At 40.2% G+C, this 19,244-nt stretch overlaps 1 protein-coding gene across 8 annotated transcripts in view; it reads right to left on the reverse strand.

Annotated features, from left to right (window-relative positions):
* The window catches only part of CDC42BPA (CDC42 binding protein kinase alpha), a 334,994-nt gene that overhangs the window by 24,434 nt on the left and 291,316 nt on the right, over positions 1-19,244 (reverse strand). For all 8 annotated transcript variants that reach the window (XM_039528858.1, XM_039528856.1, XM_039528855.1 and 5 more), the window contains exons 25-32: positions 18,705-18,841; positions 17,838-17,977; positions 17,027-17,108; positions 12,429-12,645; positions 9,841-9,903; positions 8,314-8,907; positions 5,200-5,297; positions 3,765-3,849 (exon numbers count right to left, since the gene is read on the reverse strand). In XM_039528858.1, the coding sequence (XP_039384792.1) occupies positions 3,765-3,849; positions 5,200-5,297; positions 8,314-8,907; positions 9,841-9,903; positions 12,429-12,645; positions 17,027-17,108; positions 17,838-17,977; positions 18,705-18,841 (1,416 nt within the window). The remainder of the gene's footprint in view (positions 1-3,764; positions 3,850-5,199; positions 5,298-8,313; positions 8,908-9,840; positions 9,904-12,428; positions 12,646-17,026; positions 17,109-17,837; positions 17,978-18,704; positions 18,842-19,244) is intronic.

The following is a 19,244-nucleotide window of genomic DNA, read 5'->3' on the forward strand; positions in this document are numbered from 1 at the left end:
TAAACAAGTCAGTTTCACATCACCTTGTCCTTCCTTCAGGTTCCCCATTTCTTGGTTGTTTCATGTACTGGTCTTTCCTCATATGCTAATTTTTAAGGTCTTCAGGACAGGAACTGCCTTTATTACACATGTACCCTGTCTAGCACAGTGGGCCTTGATCAGGGCTTCTAGGAGCTACAGCAATGCAAATATTGATCAATAATTAAAATAACAACTGGGTAGAAATACAAAGAAATTGCTTATTACCATAATCATTGGGGAAAAGTCTCCTATTCAGACTACCCAAAATATTTCTTTGTTTCAAACCCTCTTATACTGAATACTCTAAATGCATGGAGAAAATCTATTGTGTTACTCAATTTCAATGCCTTTCTCACCTCATTTCCTGGCAAGTTCAGATAACCCCCATTTCCTACCAAGGATAAATAAAACTTCTTTGGATTTATGGGGTATGTCATATGATAACAAGCTCTTCTCAATTTCACAGTAGAGCTGCAAATATGCTCCATTCTCAAAATACCTTTCTATCAATTCTTTCAACTAATGCACTGTATAATGACAAAAGAAAGTCAATGCCCTTGAAAATCTACAAAATACAGAATTTATTTTCTCCACGCCAACAAAATCCACAAGGTTTCATCATACAACTTTATAGCAAAGAAGGCTAGAACAGCTCAAAAACATTCAGAAGGTCAGAGAAAGGATCTCAGGCCTCACACACTAACTTTCTTTAGCAGACCTTGCTTAAATTCCCTAGAACATCATATTTCTGCCAAACATCTGGAAACTCAATGCAAGCTGCTTCTTCATTCATATCTTACTCCAAAGAGACTATTTCTTATGAAACACTCCAATTCTGATATCTTTTGCCACAACTGTGGGAAAGGGGGAGATCCCCCCACCCCATGTACTGGTCATGCCTAGTCATGTTCAAGTAGATTCATAGGTTCATCGATTTTCAGGTCAGAAGGGACCATCATGATTATCTAGTCTGACCTCCTGTGCACTGCAGGCCACAGAACCTTGCCAACCCACTCCTGTAATAGACACAACCTGTGGCTGAGTTACTGAAGTCCTCAAAGCATGATGTAAAGACTTCAAGTTACAGAGAATCCATCATTTACACTAGTTTAAACTGGCAAGTGACCCGTGGACCCATGCTGCAGAGGAAGACAAAAACCTCCCAGGGTCTCTGCCAATCTGACCTGGGAGAAAATTCCTTCCCGACCCAAAATATGGTGATCAGGTGGACCATGAGCATGTGGGTAAGACCCACCAGCCAGACACCTGGGAAAGAATTCTCAGTAGAAACTCAGAACCCTACCCATCAAGTGTCCCATCACTGGCCATTAGAGATATTTGTTGCTAACAGTGGCAGATTGGCTACATGCCATTGTAGGAAGTCCCATCACACCATCCCCTCCATAAACTTCTCAAGCTCAGCCTTGAAGCCAGTTAGGTTTTTTTCCCCCATTGCTTCCCTTGGAAGGCTGTCCCAGAACTTCTCTGATTGTGGAAACCTTCATCTAATATCGAGCCCAAACTTGTTGATGGCCAGTCTATACCATTTGTTCTTGTGTCCACACTGCCACTTACCTTAAATAACCCCTCTCCCTCCCAGGTATTTCTCTCTCTGATGTATTTATACAGAACAATTATATCTGCGCTCAGCCTTCTTTTTGTTAGGCTAAACAAGCCAAGTTCTTTAAGCCTCCTCTCATAAGGCAGGTTTTCCATTCCTTGGACGATCCCAGTAGCCCTTCTCTGCACCTGACCAGTTTGAATTCATCTTTCTTAAGCATGGGAGACCAGAATTGCCCACAGTATTCCAGATGAGGTCTCACCAGTGCCTTGTATAATGGTACTAACACTTCCCTGTCTCTACTGGAAACACTTTGCCTGATGCATCCTCAGTCTGCATTAGCTTTTTTCACAGCCGCATCACATTGGTGGCTCATAATCATCCTGTGATGAACCAATACACCCAGGTCTTTCTCCTCCTCTGTCACTTTCTTCTGATAATTCCTAGCTTATAGTAAAAAAATTTCTTGTTAGTCCCTCAGTTAGTCCCCTTACACTTTACACTATTAATTTCATCCCATTTTTATTACTCCAGTGTTCAAAGTCATCCAGATCTTCTTGTACAATATTCTGGTCCTCCTCAGCTTTCAAACAAAGCTAAAACAACTTTTTTGGTTTTGAACATATGGAGCCTACAGACACGTACTATGCATGAATTCATCCAATACCAACTGCGCACTGCCATACTAGGTTTTGCATGTAACTTTGCATATAACTCCTTCTTCCTTAAGATTAATGGCTGGTTTGATAAAGCATGGTCTATTACTAGTAATGAAAAAAAATTACAAATCTTAAAGGAGATAAACTTGCAGAATACATGCTGCTTGGCAGCCTTTTTTGGAATATGCTGAGATGTATAGAGGAGCAAAAAACCTCTTTCGCTCACTTCTCTATGGGGTAGTTTAGCTCCTGATCTAACTCCCAACCCTCATTTAGATCTGCAAATTCTCTGTACATACTCTCACGTATTGTTCCTCTCTACCACTTCTATCCCACTTAGAGTAATTTGCTAGCCAATAACTGGATCTCAATAGATACTTAACTCTCTCTCTCTAGAAAATTATATTACTGTTAGTTTAACTTTTAGAGGCCACTGGTGGCTTTTTGGGTGTACAGTTATAAACTTACATACCACTGCAATCATTCTGTTTATTCCGCCTCTTGTGCATTTATATTTTTATACTAACAACAGTAAAATTATTTACTTAAACTAGTTACTCTCTTTTCTCTCTATGGATCCATTTTATATATTTAACTGTAAAATCTGATTATGATACTATTGTAACAATTGTTACTATTAATGTAGCATTTGTCACATTCTATTAATTTTCCAATAAAAAGAAAATTAGAAACAATCCTCACACACCAACAGTAAAAACAACAACAAAAATGTGTCTGAATCTTATATTTACTGAAGAAAGAAACACAAAAAGATGTCATAGCAACGTGCTATAAAGAAGCATAAGAAATTGTCAATATTTCAAAGCCAACTCTTTGGCACACAAATGCAGATGGCCTTTGTGAGTATGTTATGAGGAATGGTACTGCACTGCTTTCTGACACTAATAGGTTCTGAGTCGCAGGGTACTGTTTTTGGGGTGGAAGGGGAGGGGGTTTGGATATGTGTAAAAATTATTTTAAGCCAGAATTAGAGAGAACCTCGTGGAAGCCTAAATTTTCCCTATTGTATTTTTAGAAATCATTTTTTGGAGGGAACGGATTCTGGATTTTAACAGTTTTTTAGTTGCTCTAATCCTCTACTTTATCACCAATAAATTAAAGACCATAACTAGGGTCGTGGCATTGTCATCTGAACACACCAATATACAAGAACCAAATTTTGATGTAAAATATAATCATGGATTTTCCAAATATTTAAGGTGATGAACCTGGTCTGATGGTGGGCTCTGACCTCTATTTTCTAATCTCTTTAAAGTTAAGTTTAAAAAAATCATACTCTTCATTGCAAGTTTGAAAAGAGAAAAAGGTCCAACCTAACGAAAGTCGGCTTTTATACCTCTCCAAATCATTGTGGTATCTCAGTGCCTGGTTTGCTTCCAAGTTAATAAATACAGATGGGTTTGAAATATAATAATCCACAACTCAAATATCCAGGTCACACTGGCAAAGTGCTATTTCAAAAGAAGCAATAGCAGTAGTAAAATCTGCTCTCTCTTACTTACCTGCCATCTTATTTTTGAAATATATTAATCTAATTGTCTCCAGTCCTAAAAGGTTTAATGATCCCTCTGTATTCAATGGTCGTACCTGAAACAATTGAAAACAAATATCTGAATAATAAATCATATTTATATAGTGCCTCTCATCTTGAAAGATCCCCAAAAACATTACAAACGGTATCAAACAAGCATTACTGAGATACAGCCATCTCAGAGGTGGACTGGGGGGAGCCGACTGGTGCAGAGTATACAGCACAACAGTAGCATCAAAGAAATTTTGGCCAATGGTGCATGGGAAATCTCTGCTCTCGTGAGGAATGACAATGCATCTTTGATCACCCAATACAGAAACAATCCTGGTTTTTAAGGCTTTATCTAAGTAACTTGCCCACAGTAAATTGCATAAAACAATTTATTTAACCAAATGGAGGGCTAAAGTCCCAGGATTCAAACATATTGTTCTGCAATGAGTTTAGTTTTTTTCAGACCTTAAGCATAGAGAGCACCAGGGTATTAGCATTATGTCTTGATGATGCTTTTGCAACTTGATGATATTGTGTGGCAGTGTCATGACACAGATTTTTGCAGTTTCACATTTCAAAAGATGAAAACTATTTCTCACTATATTTAGACTGTATATTCTATTAAAAAATAAAATCTATCAAATCACCATCTTTGAGTCTCCTACAAGCAGCAGCTCCCATCTTGCTGAAAAGTGGCTTCATTTGTTACAATAGCATTCTGTGTTTACCAGTAATCAAAGATTATAAATTTCACCTTGATAAGCAGGAATGAAATGTTTTGGCTGCTTAAAACTGGAGTAACACACTGGTCACTCAAGTGCAGTGTGTGACAGTTTTCAACTCTTGAACATTTGAATGCAGAAAAATATAGTATTTAGTAATGAAGTGACAGTTTTCTCCCAGCAAAAATATTTTCTTTGCTGTGTTATGTTGTATTTTTGCAACGAAAATATTTCCTCCTTATCACTGATGTAGGACCGGTGCTCCAAAAAGCATTTTAACTCTAGTAGTATTTGTGCTGGTCCCATCAAAGTGTTTCCAACCATAGCTGATTATAACATCCTGAAATTCCAAGCGGGGCAAGACTTGTTCAGATCTTTTTGATCTGTAACATCTATTAGGTTATGTCAATAACACAGAAATAATCGGTTTCTATGACATTAATATTTATAATAAAACCAATAAATGCAAAAGACTTTCCTGGGTATTGATTCACCACTCATTTATCTGCCATAATGAAATTGTTGCCAAAACAGACAGCGGGTGAAGGTGCACATTAATCTATTAGCAGCTCCTTTCAGTTCAAGTATATTCGTTAATGATGTCCCATATCCCAGCTGCTATCAACTTTTTAGACACATTTGTTAGGAGTATCATAGCCTGGCCAAACTGCTTTGCTGCCCAAGGCTAGTTACCTTCTTGAGTGGAATAGTCTGAATCCATTCCATGGAGTTCACATCAAAGATATCGACCGCATTTTCACTGTATACTGAGAGGTATGGTGCATTGTAACCTGAGAGGGAAGGATTAAATACACTGTCATATGCATTTAGCCAACACAGGATTCATAGCATAGACTTTCTTAAGGATAGTTTAACTGCATTCAATGAAATATACTCCAATTATTACTGATACTTCTGAGAACACTGGGCTAGCTTCCAATTCTGGAGAAGCAGAAGCCTTCTCTATTGTTAAGGATGCAACTGACTTTCATCACAAAACTGTATTTTGACAGCCCTATACCATGTGCTTAGAAAGTCTGATTGACCTCAAAACTGCCGTAAGATTTACTTTGAAGGCAAAGGAGAATGATTAATTTTCTTAAGGCTCTGCAGAAACAAACTATTTTGAGGTATAAATCATTAAATATTATTCTGATTTGAAAAATTAATTTTTGTTTCTCTCTATCTTTTTATGGAACTCTTAATTATTCATTTCCTTGCTTTTAAGAGCGTAGGTTTTGTAAATGAAATGATGTGGCAGACAAGTACACAGTGACCTTTACCGGATTTTGAAACCAAGCTGTTCATTTCTGGAACTCTATACTGAACAGCAATTGGAACCAGGAACTGAGAAGACAGTCCTCACATTTCCCCTGATTTTGATTTTCATTTCCTATTTTCTAGATTTTAATGATTTCTAGAATTTACTGCTGGTGAAATGTGCAAGATTGACAGCTCTAGAGAGTTACGTCCTCCATTCATCCACAGATCAGATACAGCATAGAAGAAATAGTGCACTGCCTCTCTAATGTGCCTCAACTTAGTTCTGCTGGGACTAAATCTAACGGTGATCCGTATCAACAAGATTTGGCCTTTCTGCTGAATTTACTATTGAAGGTTTCAATTTGTGATGATTGTGATAGTGGTTTCTGAGACTGGATGTTGGAATTAGAACACCAACTTGCTTCACATAGGCAACCAAAAAGTCTTAAAAATGGTAATGACCAAGTTGGGTAGTCTTTGAACTGGTGGCCTATTAGTGAAAATCTCAGTCCTTTGCATAGGCAGTGCACATTTCTCCTTGCTTTGACACATTCATTTTTAAGGCCCTAAAATAGCAGTCTCCATCCTTTTGAATGCTGACAGGTTTCCCTTTGGATCCTATCAATGCTTCTCCTTCAACAGCCAAAAAGGGCTACACTCATGCAACGTGAAACCCTCCTTCTTTCCCAGAGGCTGAGTATGCTGCTTTCACAGCAAAGAAAGAATTTCAATTTTATAAAAAAAAAACAAAAAACCAACAAAATCCAATTGGAAATATAATACCAGGTTTATTAACTGGAAAATTTTAGGACTTCTGCATATTTTAAACTAATTTTAAAATGAATTCAGACAGCCTTTTAAAGGCATAAGAAAAGTATGATAGGGTTTTATTTTGTTTTTTTACTTTTGTGGACTGAAAGTCATGTCCTTGAAAAATGTGCAATAAATATTTGAGAGAGAACTTCTTGGAATAAGAAATCTTGGCATGTTTTGATAAGGAAGATGATTTTTTCTTAAACTCAGTGCATGTATGGGTCAATACCACCTGTTTGCCAGAATTCTTTTTTTTTTTTTTTGGAGGAGAAGGGGAAGAGAAGAAGAGTTGGGTGGGGAGAAAGAGGAGAAAATGGAGATGATGGAGGAAAGGAGTGAAAAGCAACAACAATATTAAAGACAGGTATAAACCAAACAACCAGAACTGAATGCCCCTGACAGTTCCAGATGTTGACCAAAATGTTCACTTTCGGAGGCCTAAATTCAGGATCCTAAATAAAAGTGACATTTTTTAAAAGTGTTGAATGCATGAAAATCCCATGAACCTCAGGAGCAGCAGACAGGTCTCCAACACTCTGAATATTAGGCTACTTATTTAGATGATTTTAGGTATTCAAGTTTGAAAATCCTGAGTCTCTACTGTTCTCTCATTAACAGCAGCATAAGTCAGTTACACAGGTGTAAAACTAGGCCCTCTGAAGAGATTTTGAGACTCAGGCACAATTTTAGGTACAGTTGAACCCTGTTATGTCGCTGGCCTAGGGGTTTGCCAAAAAGCGTCGAGATAACCGATCGGATAAGATGATCGATGATCGGGAGGGGGCGGCGCGGGGGGCGGGGGCGGCGGCGGGGCGGGGCGGGGGGGGGGGGGGGGGGGGGGGGGGGCTGGGGCGGCGCGGGGGCGGGGGCGGCTGGGGGCGGCGGCGGGGGGGGGGGGGGGGACGGGGGGGGGCCCGGGGGGGGGGGGGGCGGGGGCTGGGGCCGGGGGGGGGGCGGGGGGAACGGCTGGAGGAGCGGGGGCGGGAGGGCGGGGGGCGGGGGGCGGGGGGGGGGGGGGGGGGGGGCCGGGGGGCGCCCCGGGGGGGCTGTGGGGAGGGGGCGGCGGGGGGGGGGGAGGGGGGCGGGAGGCCGGGGGGGGCGGGGGGGGCGGGGGGGGGGGCTGGGGGGGGCGGCTGGGCTGCCGCGGGGGGGGGGAGGGGGAGGGGGGGGGCGGGCGGGCGGGGGGGGGGGGGCGGCGGCGGGGGCCGGAGGGGGGGCGGGGGGGGGGGGGGGGGGGCGGGGGGGGGGGGGGGGGGGGGGGCGGGGGCGGGGGGGTGGGCGGGCGGGGCCGGGGGGGGGCGGGGTGGAGGGGGCTGGGAGGGGGGGGCTGGGGGGGGGGGGCGGGGGGGGGGGGGGGGGGGGCCGGGGGGGGGGGGGGGGGGGGCGGCGGGGGGGGGGCGGGGGCGGGGAGGGGGGTGGCTGGGGCGGGGGGGCGGGGGGGGGGGGAGGGGGGGGCTCGAGATATTAGGGTTCGAGAAGAGATTAGAATTGAGAATAAATAAGAGAGAAGATAAGAAGAAAGAGAGGGAGTTTAAAACAAGAACTTCTAAGTTATTTAATAGGTTTGTTAAAATGGGATTGGTAAAAAATAAATGGGAGTGTAATATATTCATAAAGTGCCCCTCTGCGAGTGCACCTGGGACACTGCACATGCAGTTCAGATACAATTGATAGTAACTGATAATTATATACACACACACAAACATGATATTAATACACAGAGACACTTACAGCAAGAGGATGGTGTTGCAGGCCACATCAATTCCTGTTGTCTAGATCTTCGGCCCTGACAGTCAACATAAACCCCAACGCTGCTAAAACACAGCAGATATTCTTTATTTGAGATTTCGACTGCGCAGATGGCATCAGTTGGCTGCTGTGCAATAAATGATAGGGTGTGGTCATCTGGGTGGAGCAAACTGTATGGGTTCCCTTCTCCATGCAAGGGATATTTTAGGAATCCTGACTGGTAACCCACACAGAGCCGCTCACTGAAGACTGACATCCACTGGACATTTCCCAGGACTTGGATCTCCTTCATCTTTTTGTGACGCGTCTTGCTCTGATTCAGTTCATAACACAGGACCTGTCTTTTCATAGCCACACATAGGCAAGTCAGGGCTCCATGGCGTACCTGTCCAGAAACTATGGTCTGGCAGCCTTTTGTCTCTGCCAGCTTATAAAACTCAGTCTCTCTTCCATCCAGGGCTGCCATAGGGAAAAGCCGTACATGACGGTTTCGTCCTGAGATTACTGCAATGAGCTGTACATTAGGGATGAGCTCAATCTGATGAACTTTCTTATTGTCACCAACACGAATAATCTCTACAAAACAAAAATCTGAAGTAAACCTATCTTAAAATGCATTTTGGTTAAAAAAAAATTAGTTCAAAAATGGTTAATTTAAAGGGGAATAGCAAAGAAAACCCTTTACTGCTTTCTTAGGACATATAAACACTGTCTCAAAATTACAACACAAATAAGACCATTTTTCCACTTGTTTTTATATTAGAAATACTAGGTCCTGATTTTCCCCTTCCTCTGCTTGAGGACCTGAGTAGTGACCTCAGTCAAATACACCTCTACCTCGATATAACGCTGTCCTTGGTAGCCAAAAAATCTTACGCATTATAGGTAAAACTGCGTTATATTGAACTTGCTTTGATCTACCAGAGTGCAGCCCCGCCTCCCTGGAGCACTGTTTCACCACGTTATATCGGGTTGCATTATATTGGGGTAAAGGTGTATGCTGCTCTTCCTCTCAACAGCTATGTGAGGGAGGAGAAGTGGATTTTTCTTGCAAATCAATGAAAGCAAATTCCATGTGAAAACCGTTAATTTAAAAAGTGCCTATAGTCAGAAAAGTTACTACGTAAAAATATTTACTCAACAAGTAGGTCTGCACCATTGTGATGGGTTCACTTACTTTACAGAATTTACCATTTTTTATTTCTGTTACATCTGCAGAGACCATGCTGCTTAATGCAACAAAATCTTGCAACTATAGCAAAAAACTACATTTCAATCGCAGAATCTTTATTACTGGCAATGATGCCAGAGGCAGAAACAACACAGAACAGCTTGGTTATCAGCTCCCATGTGGAAGCTACACAGCTGGCAGTTATTAAAATCATCTTTGGAACTGCAAACTTAGAAAACTGAATCTAGAAGATACTGAAAGAGAACAAAGTTTAGAGTCATTTTTCTGACTACTCAAACTGAACAAGAGTTTAATTAGTACAATTCATTATATCTTACCATCTTTGGTGACATGCACAACAAACAACCCTTCTTCATTGCCCAGAGCTATTCTTTCATGATCTATGAAAGAAAATAAATAAATAAAACAAAAACAAAAAAAGGTGAGGCATTTCTCTTTGGTCACTTATAGAAAATCATAAAATTCTAGGACTAGAAGGGACCCCAAGAGATCATCTAGTCCAGTCTTCGGCACTGGGGCAGAACTAAGTATTATCTAGTATTACCCGACAGGTGTTTGTCTACCTGTTTTTAAAAACCTCCAGTGTTGGAGATTCCACAACCTGCCTAGGTAATTTGTTCCAGTGCTTAACCACTCTTATAGTTGGGAAGTTTTTCCTGATATCTAACCTAAATCTCCCTTGCTGCAATTTAAGCCCATTGCTTCTTGTCCTATCCTCAGTGGATAAGGAAAACACCCCCCTCTTTATAACAACCTTTTACGTATTTGAAGACTGTGATCATGTCCCCCCTCATTCTGCTTTTCTCCAGACTAAACAAATTATTTTTTCAACTTTTCCTTGTAGGTCATGTTTTCTAGGCCTTTAATAATTTTTGTTGTTCTTCTCTAGACTTTCTCTAATTTGTCCACATCTTTCCCAAAGCCTGGTGTCCAGAATTGGACACAGTACTCCAGTTGAGGCCTTATCAATGCTGAGTAGAGTGGAAGAATTACTTGTGTCTTGCTAACACCACTCCTGCTATTACAGCCTTTTAATATTTTTTTTTGCAACAATTTTACATTGTTTTACATTGTTACATTGTTGACTCATATTTAATTTGCAGTTCTCCTTCCTAGGCAGTCATTTCCCATTTTGTATTTGTGCAACTGATTATTCTTTTTTATAATAATAAAAATAATAATTGGAGATATACCTATCTCCTAGAACTGGAAGGGACCTTGAAAGGTCATTGAGTCCAGCCCCCTGCCTTCACTAGAAGGACCAAGTACTGATTTTTGCCCCAGATCCATAAGTGGCCCCCTTGAGGACTGAACTCACAACCCTGGGTTTAGCAGGCCAACGCTCAAACCACTGAGCTATCCCTCCCCCAAGGTGTAGTACTTTGCATTTGGCCTTATTGAATTGCATCCTATTTATTTCATACCATATCTCTAGTTTGTCAAGATAATTTTGAATTCTAATCTTGTCTTCCAAAACCAAAACAATTATATGAAGACAAAATGCCTCCCTTTTTATATCTTTCATAGTAAAGCTGAAAGAAATATGACAGCCTTTTTCTATTTCTCATGCTAGTAGATATGTCACTATGTAACATTATACATAACTGTTCAGAGCACTTAAGCACAGTACTGACTTTGTAGTAAACAAATAAAACATCCAATTTACATAATCAAACTACAGCTGCTGTGCATTAGCATGTAATAGATCCAGACTGAGTCTCTGTCTTAGGTTCTTACTTACAGAGGACAGGAGTACTAATGGAAGCTGTATCTTCAGTCCTGAGATGATAAAGTGGTGAAGGAAGTTCTGTATTACTCACTCTGTAGTGCTACTTTTGGATAGTTAAGGAGCTGTGTTCACAGAATACAATGTAAATCATGCCCACTCCTTAGCCACAAGGATGTTAGTTATGAAATAGGGTAAGGGGAATGCTCTTAAGGAAATTCTCAGAAACGCTGAACATCCTACCATACATACTCCCATATGGAATAAAATGCTCAATAAATGTTATTCAGTAGCCAATAGAGAGGGTAATTTAACTCATTGTTTGGGTAATTCTTCTATCCAAACTATATTTCACGCTGATGTTTAACCCAAGATTACTTTTGTGCTGAATTGCATACATGAGGGTCCAGAGTCTGAACAGGCCTCCTGAAGGGCCAATCCTAACGTTCTAACCCACTTTTCCTTAGTCCACTTTACTCTGGAAAATTCCCATTTGTTTAATAGATTTTGCTGGAAAGTTGCCTGAGTAAAAACTGAGTAAGGGAGTCTCAGGATTTAGCTTCAATTGCACGAATGGGATTTACAAGCACCACTATTTTGAATGGGTAAATCCATTATTTGCACACGTGGCTTTTGCTCATGCAAATACTTATTTTGCATGTGCAAAACCAAGTTAATGAATGTTGAGGAGCACAATTAATAATAAACACAATAAATGGGAATTATTTGGATCTAGAATCTAAAATTTTATTGACATTTCTGTTTAAGTAAAGTGTATGAACATCTATCTTGGAATAGCAAAAGTTATATACAGAAGCTTTACTTTTCTTAAATTTTCAGAGGGTGGGAAGAAACAAAGGCACTGAATTTATCTATCTTTTGCTTACAGTGAGCCAATCTCTCTCTCTATAGATTGTCATAGGTAGGATCTGAACTCAGTCCTCCATGGTAGAATGCACTTACACAGCACTTTAAACCCTTTGGCTCCCCTAATTTACAAATGAGCTTGCTCTACATTTTAAGAAAAGATCTAGATGCAAATGTATGGCTCATCATAAATTCCTGGGAAAGGGCTTTGTTGCACTGCCTAGGAAGAAGGGAGAGTGCAGAAAGTGTTAATATCGTAACTGTGTCCAGTAACACCCAAGAAGTGTTTATGGCAGATTATCAACTTCATACCTATGATTGCTGCTGACTGGGTTGTTTTGATGAGAGGGAGGGTGCTGTCATAAGCCTCTTTGGGAACATAGACCGATCGGTCTTTGAGCTTATTCTTCTTCAAAATCCTATGCAATTCATTCAGCACTCCTACCCACTTGCTCTTTTCATTCTCACTGTCTGCTAGAATCAGGATCGAACACTTATTACTGGATGCGGAGAGCTGGGAAGCTGTAACCTGAAAAAGTTTTAAATGGATATGTTTAAGAAACAAAGGCAAAGAGGCTTCAACATTAGTTATTGAAACAAGTCCATGGTTATCAATATCCTTTTCATTAGTTGCTGACTTGAGCTGTATTCAATCAACTAAAGAACTGGGTTTCTGCATCAGAAATCCATGCAAAAATAATCTAGTGAAGGTGATTGAACCAAGAAAACTTCATTTTAAGTGGATTTGTTGTTAGTGACATAATTGAGAGATTTCCACTTTAAATTATTTAGGGTATGTATGTCTTAAGGCAGTTTTATAAATGAAAAACATGCTTACCAAGTATTTCTGAAAGACTATTCTGTACTTGGTACACACCTACAATTCTTGTTAACATTAATGTAATGGGAACTATGCATGAGCAACCCAGACCTGTGAAACTTTTCAAATACCTGGACCACTTGATTACATGTAAAAGTGAAAAACCATCTCTGACTTGAAACTGCACTCAGTATCAAACTCAACCTTTTAAGGAATTTAACTTCTTTAATGCCAGTGGCTGTTAATCCAGCAGTCTAATTCTAAATTATATTCAAATATTCACTATTATTTGAGGTTTTTTTTTCATGCTTTGACATGCTTTCTATAACTGTTTCCCTTTAGAACAAATCCTAGTGTCACTCACTAGACTGAATGAGAGAAAGTTCTGGAAGATCTTTTCTAAAAAATATTTTATGATTCACTCTACCTAAATTACTAAGAAGTCAAGCCTGAGAATATCACTGACCTCATAGAAGAATGGAGTTGCTAGTTTATTGCAAGAGACTGTAACTTGAAGAGACATTGGGAAAGACAAAAGTGTGAGAGGAGAGATCTCAGATAAGCAAAGTATATTGTATTTCTTTTTTATTTATTTCTGTCAGGGTCAGCTGAAGACTTACATTTGACATGCTCAGTTTTAATTGGGCCGTTTGTAATGGATTTAGAGTAGCAGTTGTTGATGTTACTTTGTGAACTGCTGGAGAATAAAGTAGGAAAAGCCCTAAGCAAAAGTCTCCACAGAGAAGCACACTTTTGTTTGGAGTTTTTCTCCCCCCAAGGAAGTGGGTTTGTTCAGGAGACAATGCCTGTGTGTAGTCTACTGTGATTCCTTGTGAATAACTGAATCTAACTGGGCTACAGTTGACTTTTTTACCCTAATCTAGCTCATTTCATTTATTTTTTCTTCTATTTTCTGGTAACACTTTCTTTTTTGTATTGAATAAGAGCACAAATAAGAGTATTGAATAAAAGAATCTGAACAGCCTCAAAGAGAAATGTACTTATTTCATTCCTCTAAATTCCTAGTAACTGCAAAGTTTAATCCAAATGATACTCACGTAGTTATGAGAGTGTGAATGGCAAATGTGAGAAGGACCCTGTAACTTGTAATCTATCTTTACTGTGTTTTTCATGTTCTTTTTCAGTTGCTATGTACATGCTTTCTAAGAAGGACTCTCTGAAATTAGGCCAGGAACCATGACATAACAAGGGGGATACTGAACACGTGGTATTGAAAACTGAACAATAAAAAGGAACTATTTTACTACTAGGAAGCAAGAAAAAAAAGGAAGGAGAGGAAAAATGCAATGCTTCTGTTAAATATATTCTCAAGTGAGGGAAAAATTGGATTTTGACAAAGTCAGCCCCATGACAAAGGGTAAGGAAGTAAAGCCTTATGGCACCATGGAGTACAGCACAAACCACAACGAAGGACAGAGAATGGGGCACAGAGAAAGGGCAGACAGTAATGCTGGGTTTCAGTACTTAGAAATGGAGACTGTACAGTGTTCAGACATGACCCTGAATCTTGCAAGGTTTGTTGCCTTCTGCATCCCACTGTAGGTGACATCACATCCCAGGTGGACCAGCTGCTGGTAGAAATTGAAACTAGTAGTCTTGGTCCATGTTGGAACCAATGACACAGGTGGAAGCAGATTGGATCTCCTGATGTTCAGGTTTGAGGATTTAAGTAATAGGATGAAGTAACAGAATGTAAGAGAAATATTCTCTGAAATACTGCCAGTGGCATGATCAAGGCCAAGTCATTCAGTGGCAGATTAGGAATCTAAGCATCTTGCTGACACTTTAGCTCTGTGAGACACTGGGAATTTTAAAATAATCAATAGAACTATACAATGGAATGGGCTACACTGGACAAAATACTGGTTGGTCCAATAAAAGATCTTACCTCACCCACTGAATCTCTTTAATACCCTGGGACTAACACAGCTACAACACTGCAAACAACATACTGGTTGATAGGGATGTGAGTTTGGGTGAGAGTTTTAATTTGTAAAGAGATGGCCAGAGACAGAGACCAGCACGAAAAGAGGAAGCAATTTAAATAAAACAGAAAAGATTATTAGGTAATGACAAATATTAAAGTGAAGAAGAAGTGGGCTAAATATCCAGTCAGTCTGACGATGGCCACACTAGCAAAGGGTCAAGTTCTGCAGTCTTTTACTAACCAAAATTCTCATTAAAGTCAACAGGAGTTTTGCTCAGTGAAGGAATGCAGAATTTGGCTCAAAGTTTTAACTGCCTGTAATATACAATACAAATTAAAACATTATATAAAATAGAAAGAGTAAAGGAATATGCACATAGATGAGAATTCAGGACCAGGACCAGGATTAAAATGGACTGAATATCAGGAGAGACTAAATACAGAATCATAGATAGAGGACCAACCCCCACTCATATCATTGACCCATTTAGTCTAATCCCATGCATTTTACAGGACCACTCACTACAGTATTTCCACTAGCACTAAGGAATCTAAACTCTTTAGAATTCAGAGACTGAGTAGAAAACAGCTGGAGAGGAGTAAGGCACTCATCCAATCCTGAAGTGATCTCTGCATAGATGCAGACTTCAACAGGACTCCATATGGGTGTGGGGGTCTTACCACTGGGAGGTCACTGCAGGCTCCGGATCTAAAAAGGAAGATTATAAAGGAAAAAGGGGGCACAATCATTATGCCCTGAAATTAAAGACAACAAAGGGAGCACACTTTTTAAGATATGAATCAGACTTGAATTGCTTGATTAGAAGGAGCCACGAAGCTGAGGAGGTAGATGGATTCTAACAAGTTTGGGAAAAGGCATAACTAGCAGTAATGAGAGATTGCAGCTCCTGGTCGTGGAGTGAAAAGTATACATCTAGCAAAATGTCTCTTGCCATGGCATGGGACTGCTTCCTTCCATACTATGCAAAAGGGGAAATCAGAAAGGAAGAAATTCATTACTTGGTTTTGAATTAAAGAAAAGACTTAATTTAGTATACGTACAGTAAATGGGACAGAATGTGAGCATGTCATCTGTTAGCACTTGGAGGACGCAAAAGAAATGGAAGGGTAGATGCTGAGTTTCAGCAAGAGATGTACTTTTACATCCGAATCTGGGACGAAAACCTGGGACCACTGAAGTCAATGGGAATTTTGCCATTGACTTCAATGGGCCCAGGATTTCACTCCTGATCTTCCCTATAGTTCTGGATCCAGTGTTGTGGTTCGGGCTTCTCTTTTGTTCCAGCACAATGAACAAAAGAAGAGAAAAAGCATGGAATAAAATGGAATGGGATAACAGAGCAACAATTAGGAAGTTAATAAGAGGGGAATCAGACAGGCATCAAGGATAAAACAATGCATTGTCAAAGTTTGTGGGAACCATCTAGTAAAAAAAGGGTAAGAATATAAGAAAAAAAGTGAATGAAGGTAAAATCCTACTTTCAGATCTACAATCCATATCTTTTGTGTGTATTTTGCACTCCATTCCTATCCATTGACATGAATGGGAGTTTGTAGGGATCAAGCCCATATATTCAACAGAGAAATGCACATATACAATAAATGTATGCATTACGGTTCAAGGAATAATATGAAATACAGATGTGGGGGAAGATTAAGGTCAGAAAATTTAACTGTAGAAGATCATTGCAGAACTAAAGAATAACAAAAAGAAAAGAGACTTCAAGAGGATTAACAAAAATAAGAGATCAGTGAAGGGGAGACCATAGATCCTCTAAAAGGTACCAAAAGTAGTTTTACCATGAGAATGCAGTGCAAGTATATTCTTGAAATGTTACTTAGATTGTAAATCTCTTTGGGGCAGGGACCATCTTCTTCTTTTCTTTTATAGTGCCTAGCACTCTGGGGTCCTGGTCTATGTATGGCTCAGGTTCCCAGGCACTACGGCAATACAAATAATGAATAATAATTCTATGCACCACTGCTACCGTGGTGGAGCTGGATCAGTGTTAGCAATGGAGAGAAATGTTCAAAAATGAAGGGCAGTGTGTGGCTCAATCCCATTGCACCATGCTAACAAAGCTGCGCCTAGACCAATCAGGTTTAAACACACATACTTACTCTAAAGATACAGGGGATATCTTTTCGATTTGCATGGATGACATCAGAGGCCAAGACAGAACTCACTGAGAATTCTTCATCCCTTAGAGAGACAACAAATATCATTTAGAAGGGAGTAAGAGCCTGACGTTTCACTTGTGCTTGCACAGTAAACGTAGAGCTATTATCTTAAACACACAATAATGTAGCACCCAGACCTAATTTTTGAAATAGTTTGATTTTCCATCCTCCAGTCAGTATCAGCAGAAATAACTTACAAGTGTGTTGTAACCAATTTTTGACTACACAAATGTTCACAGAGATAAATCTACTCAGCTGTTCTGCATTACGTTTCTACTTAGGTTAAAAAAAGCCAACAAAAAACCAAATTTCTCCCCTTCCCGTAACCCTGGACTCTTGGTGTCAGAACAAACTCTTGGGTATAGAGATATAAGAACACACTGGGCATTTGTACAGCAATGCATACACTGGGTATTTGTACAGCAAGAGAGACAAAACTTCAGCTACAGCCAGGAATCACTATCAGTTGTTATAACCACATTTGGTTAATAACAACAACAACAAAAGGTTTATTTAGCTCCCTGGCTGAGACCTTGTGTGGTAAGTTTTATACCAGAACAAATTTTTATGATGTCTCAACTAGAAGTTTTCAATAGCAATGAAGTTTACTGGAAAACAAGCTTCAGTTTAAAATATTGCTCAGGGATACAGAACCTTCCTGGAGGTAACCTTCATTCCAAGGAACTCAAAGTGAAGAATTTGCTGTCTCTGGTTTTCCACAGAAAACCCCACTCAGCACTAAACAGCTTACCTCATGTCAATAACCTGACTCACTACCACGCTGGGCTGGGATGCTTTTCCTTCTGCTATATCATACAGGAAGAGTTTGAAATCACAGACCACAGCCAGCGCTCTCTGCCAACCTTTCTTTACTCCAGCTGGTTTAGGAACCTATAGTCAAATAAATAGCACTGATCAGCTTTTCATTAATTTGTGTTTTCAAAAGAGCATAATATAAGTATTGGGTCTGTCAGTGACAATGAAGAGTAGCATCAGTAATAGAAGAAGTGTACAGTGAAAGAAATGAGAGCCAGCTCAGCAGCCTGTCCAAGTGTCAGATGTGAACGCTATACTATATTACAGAAAACCTGTAATGCCATGGGTTCTGGCCCTATCTCACCCTTCTACACCCATAAACTCAGAACAAAGGAACAGAGGGATTGATACAAGAAGAAACAGAATCTTGTACCTCTCTAGTTCACCTGCTGGAATCCAGCCCGATAGATAGTGAGGTAACATTTGACAGCTGTTGGGTGATCTCAGTACAATGCCCACGTACCTTAGAAGAAACCACCACCACAGCTGGCACTAGTCGCAATAGAAGGGCCCAAAGATTGACTGGACTTGTAGACTGAACTAGCCTCTTATTCTATAAGCAGTCCCTCCAAGACAGGTTCAAAATACATTGGCACAGCAGAATGAGAGGAGCTTGGTTGTCACTACCAATGCTATAACTGTGCTGTGAATAATTACCAGAGGTCTGCAGTCTCCAAGGCTGTAACTTTAAAACAGAACAATGTACAATAAAACAATTCAGAGCTAGACTTTAATTTCCTGACAGATCGTGACAACAGCAAAGTTAACACCAAGCTACCCATTCCAGTTTCCTGATACTTACTCGGACATGACCTTCATATGCAGTTCCTATGCCTTTCTGTGGATCTATCCCCAGAGGGCCTTTGGTCTGTTCAGGAGGGATTGGGCACACTGCTGGGGCCTTGTCTGCACAGGTCACATGGCATGAGAATCCACATACTTATCAGAAGAGAAAAAAGGTGGTTAATGTTTCATATAAAAATCTCCTTTCTTTTGTAATGTGAAAGCTGTGGTAATAATACATGGAAAGCAGATTCTCCTGCTATTGAAGTGTACTCCATTGCCAATAACTAAATTATTTCAATAAAATTTGGTATACTGAAAGACGAGAAAGTAAAGTTACTCATAGGAGCAGTAAATATATGGCCTTGAAAAGCCAGATTCTGATATGAATTCAAACTTCTTCAAAGTTCAGAGTGCCCGGTTCCAACACTCTGGTTTGGGATATAAGGGGGAAAGAGGTGTCAGTTGTGAAGTTAGGACTGAGGCACTTGCAGACTTCAGATCTATTATTTTGGTGTAAAATTGAGGTTGAGTGTCAGCTTGCTTCTCATTTTCCCCA

Source organism: Mauremys reevesii, linkage group 3, assembly GCF_016161935.1.
Source record: "Mauremys reevesii isolate NIE-2019 linkage group 3, ASM1616193v1, whole genome shotgun sequence".
In the NCBI taxonomy this organism is placed as follows: domain Eukaryota; kingdom Metazoa; phylum Chordata; order Testudines; family Geoemydidae; genus Mauremys; species Mauremys reevesii.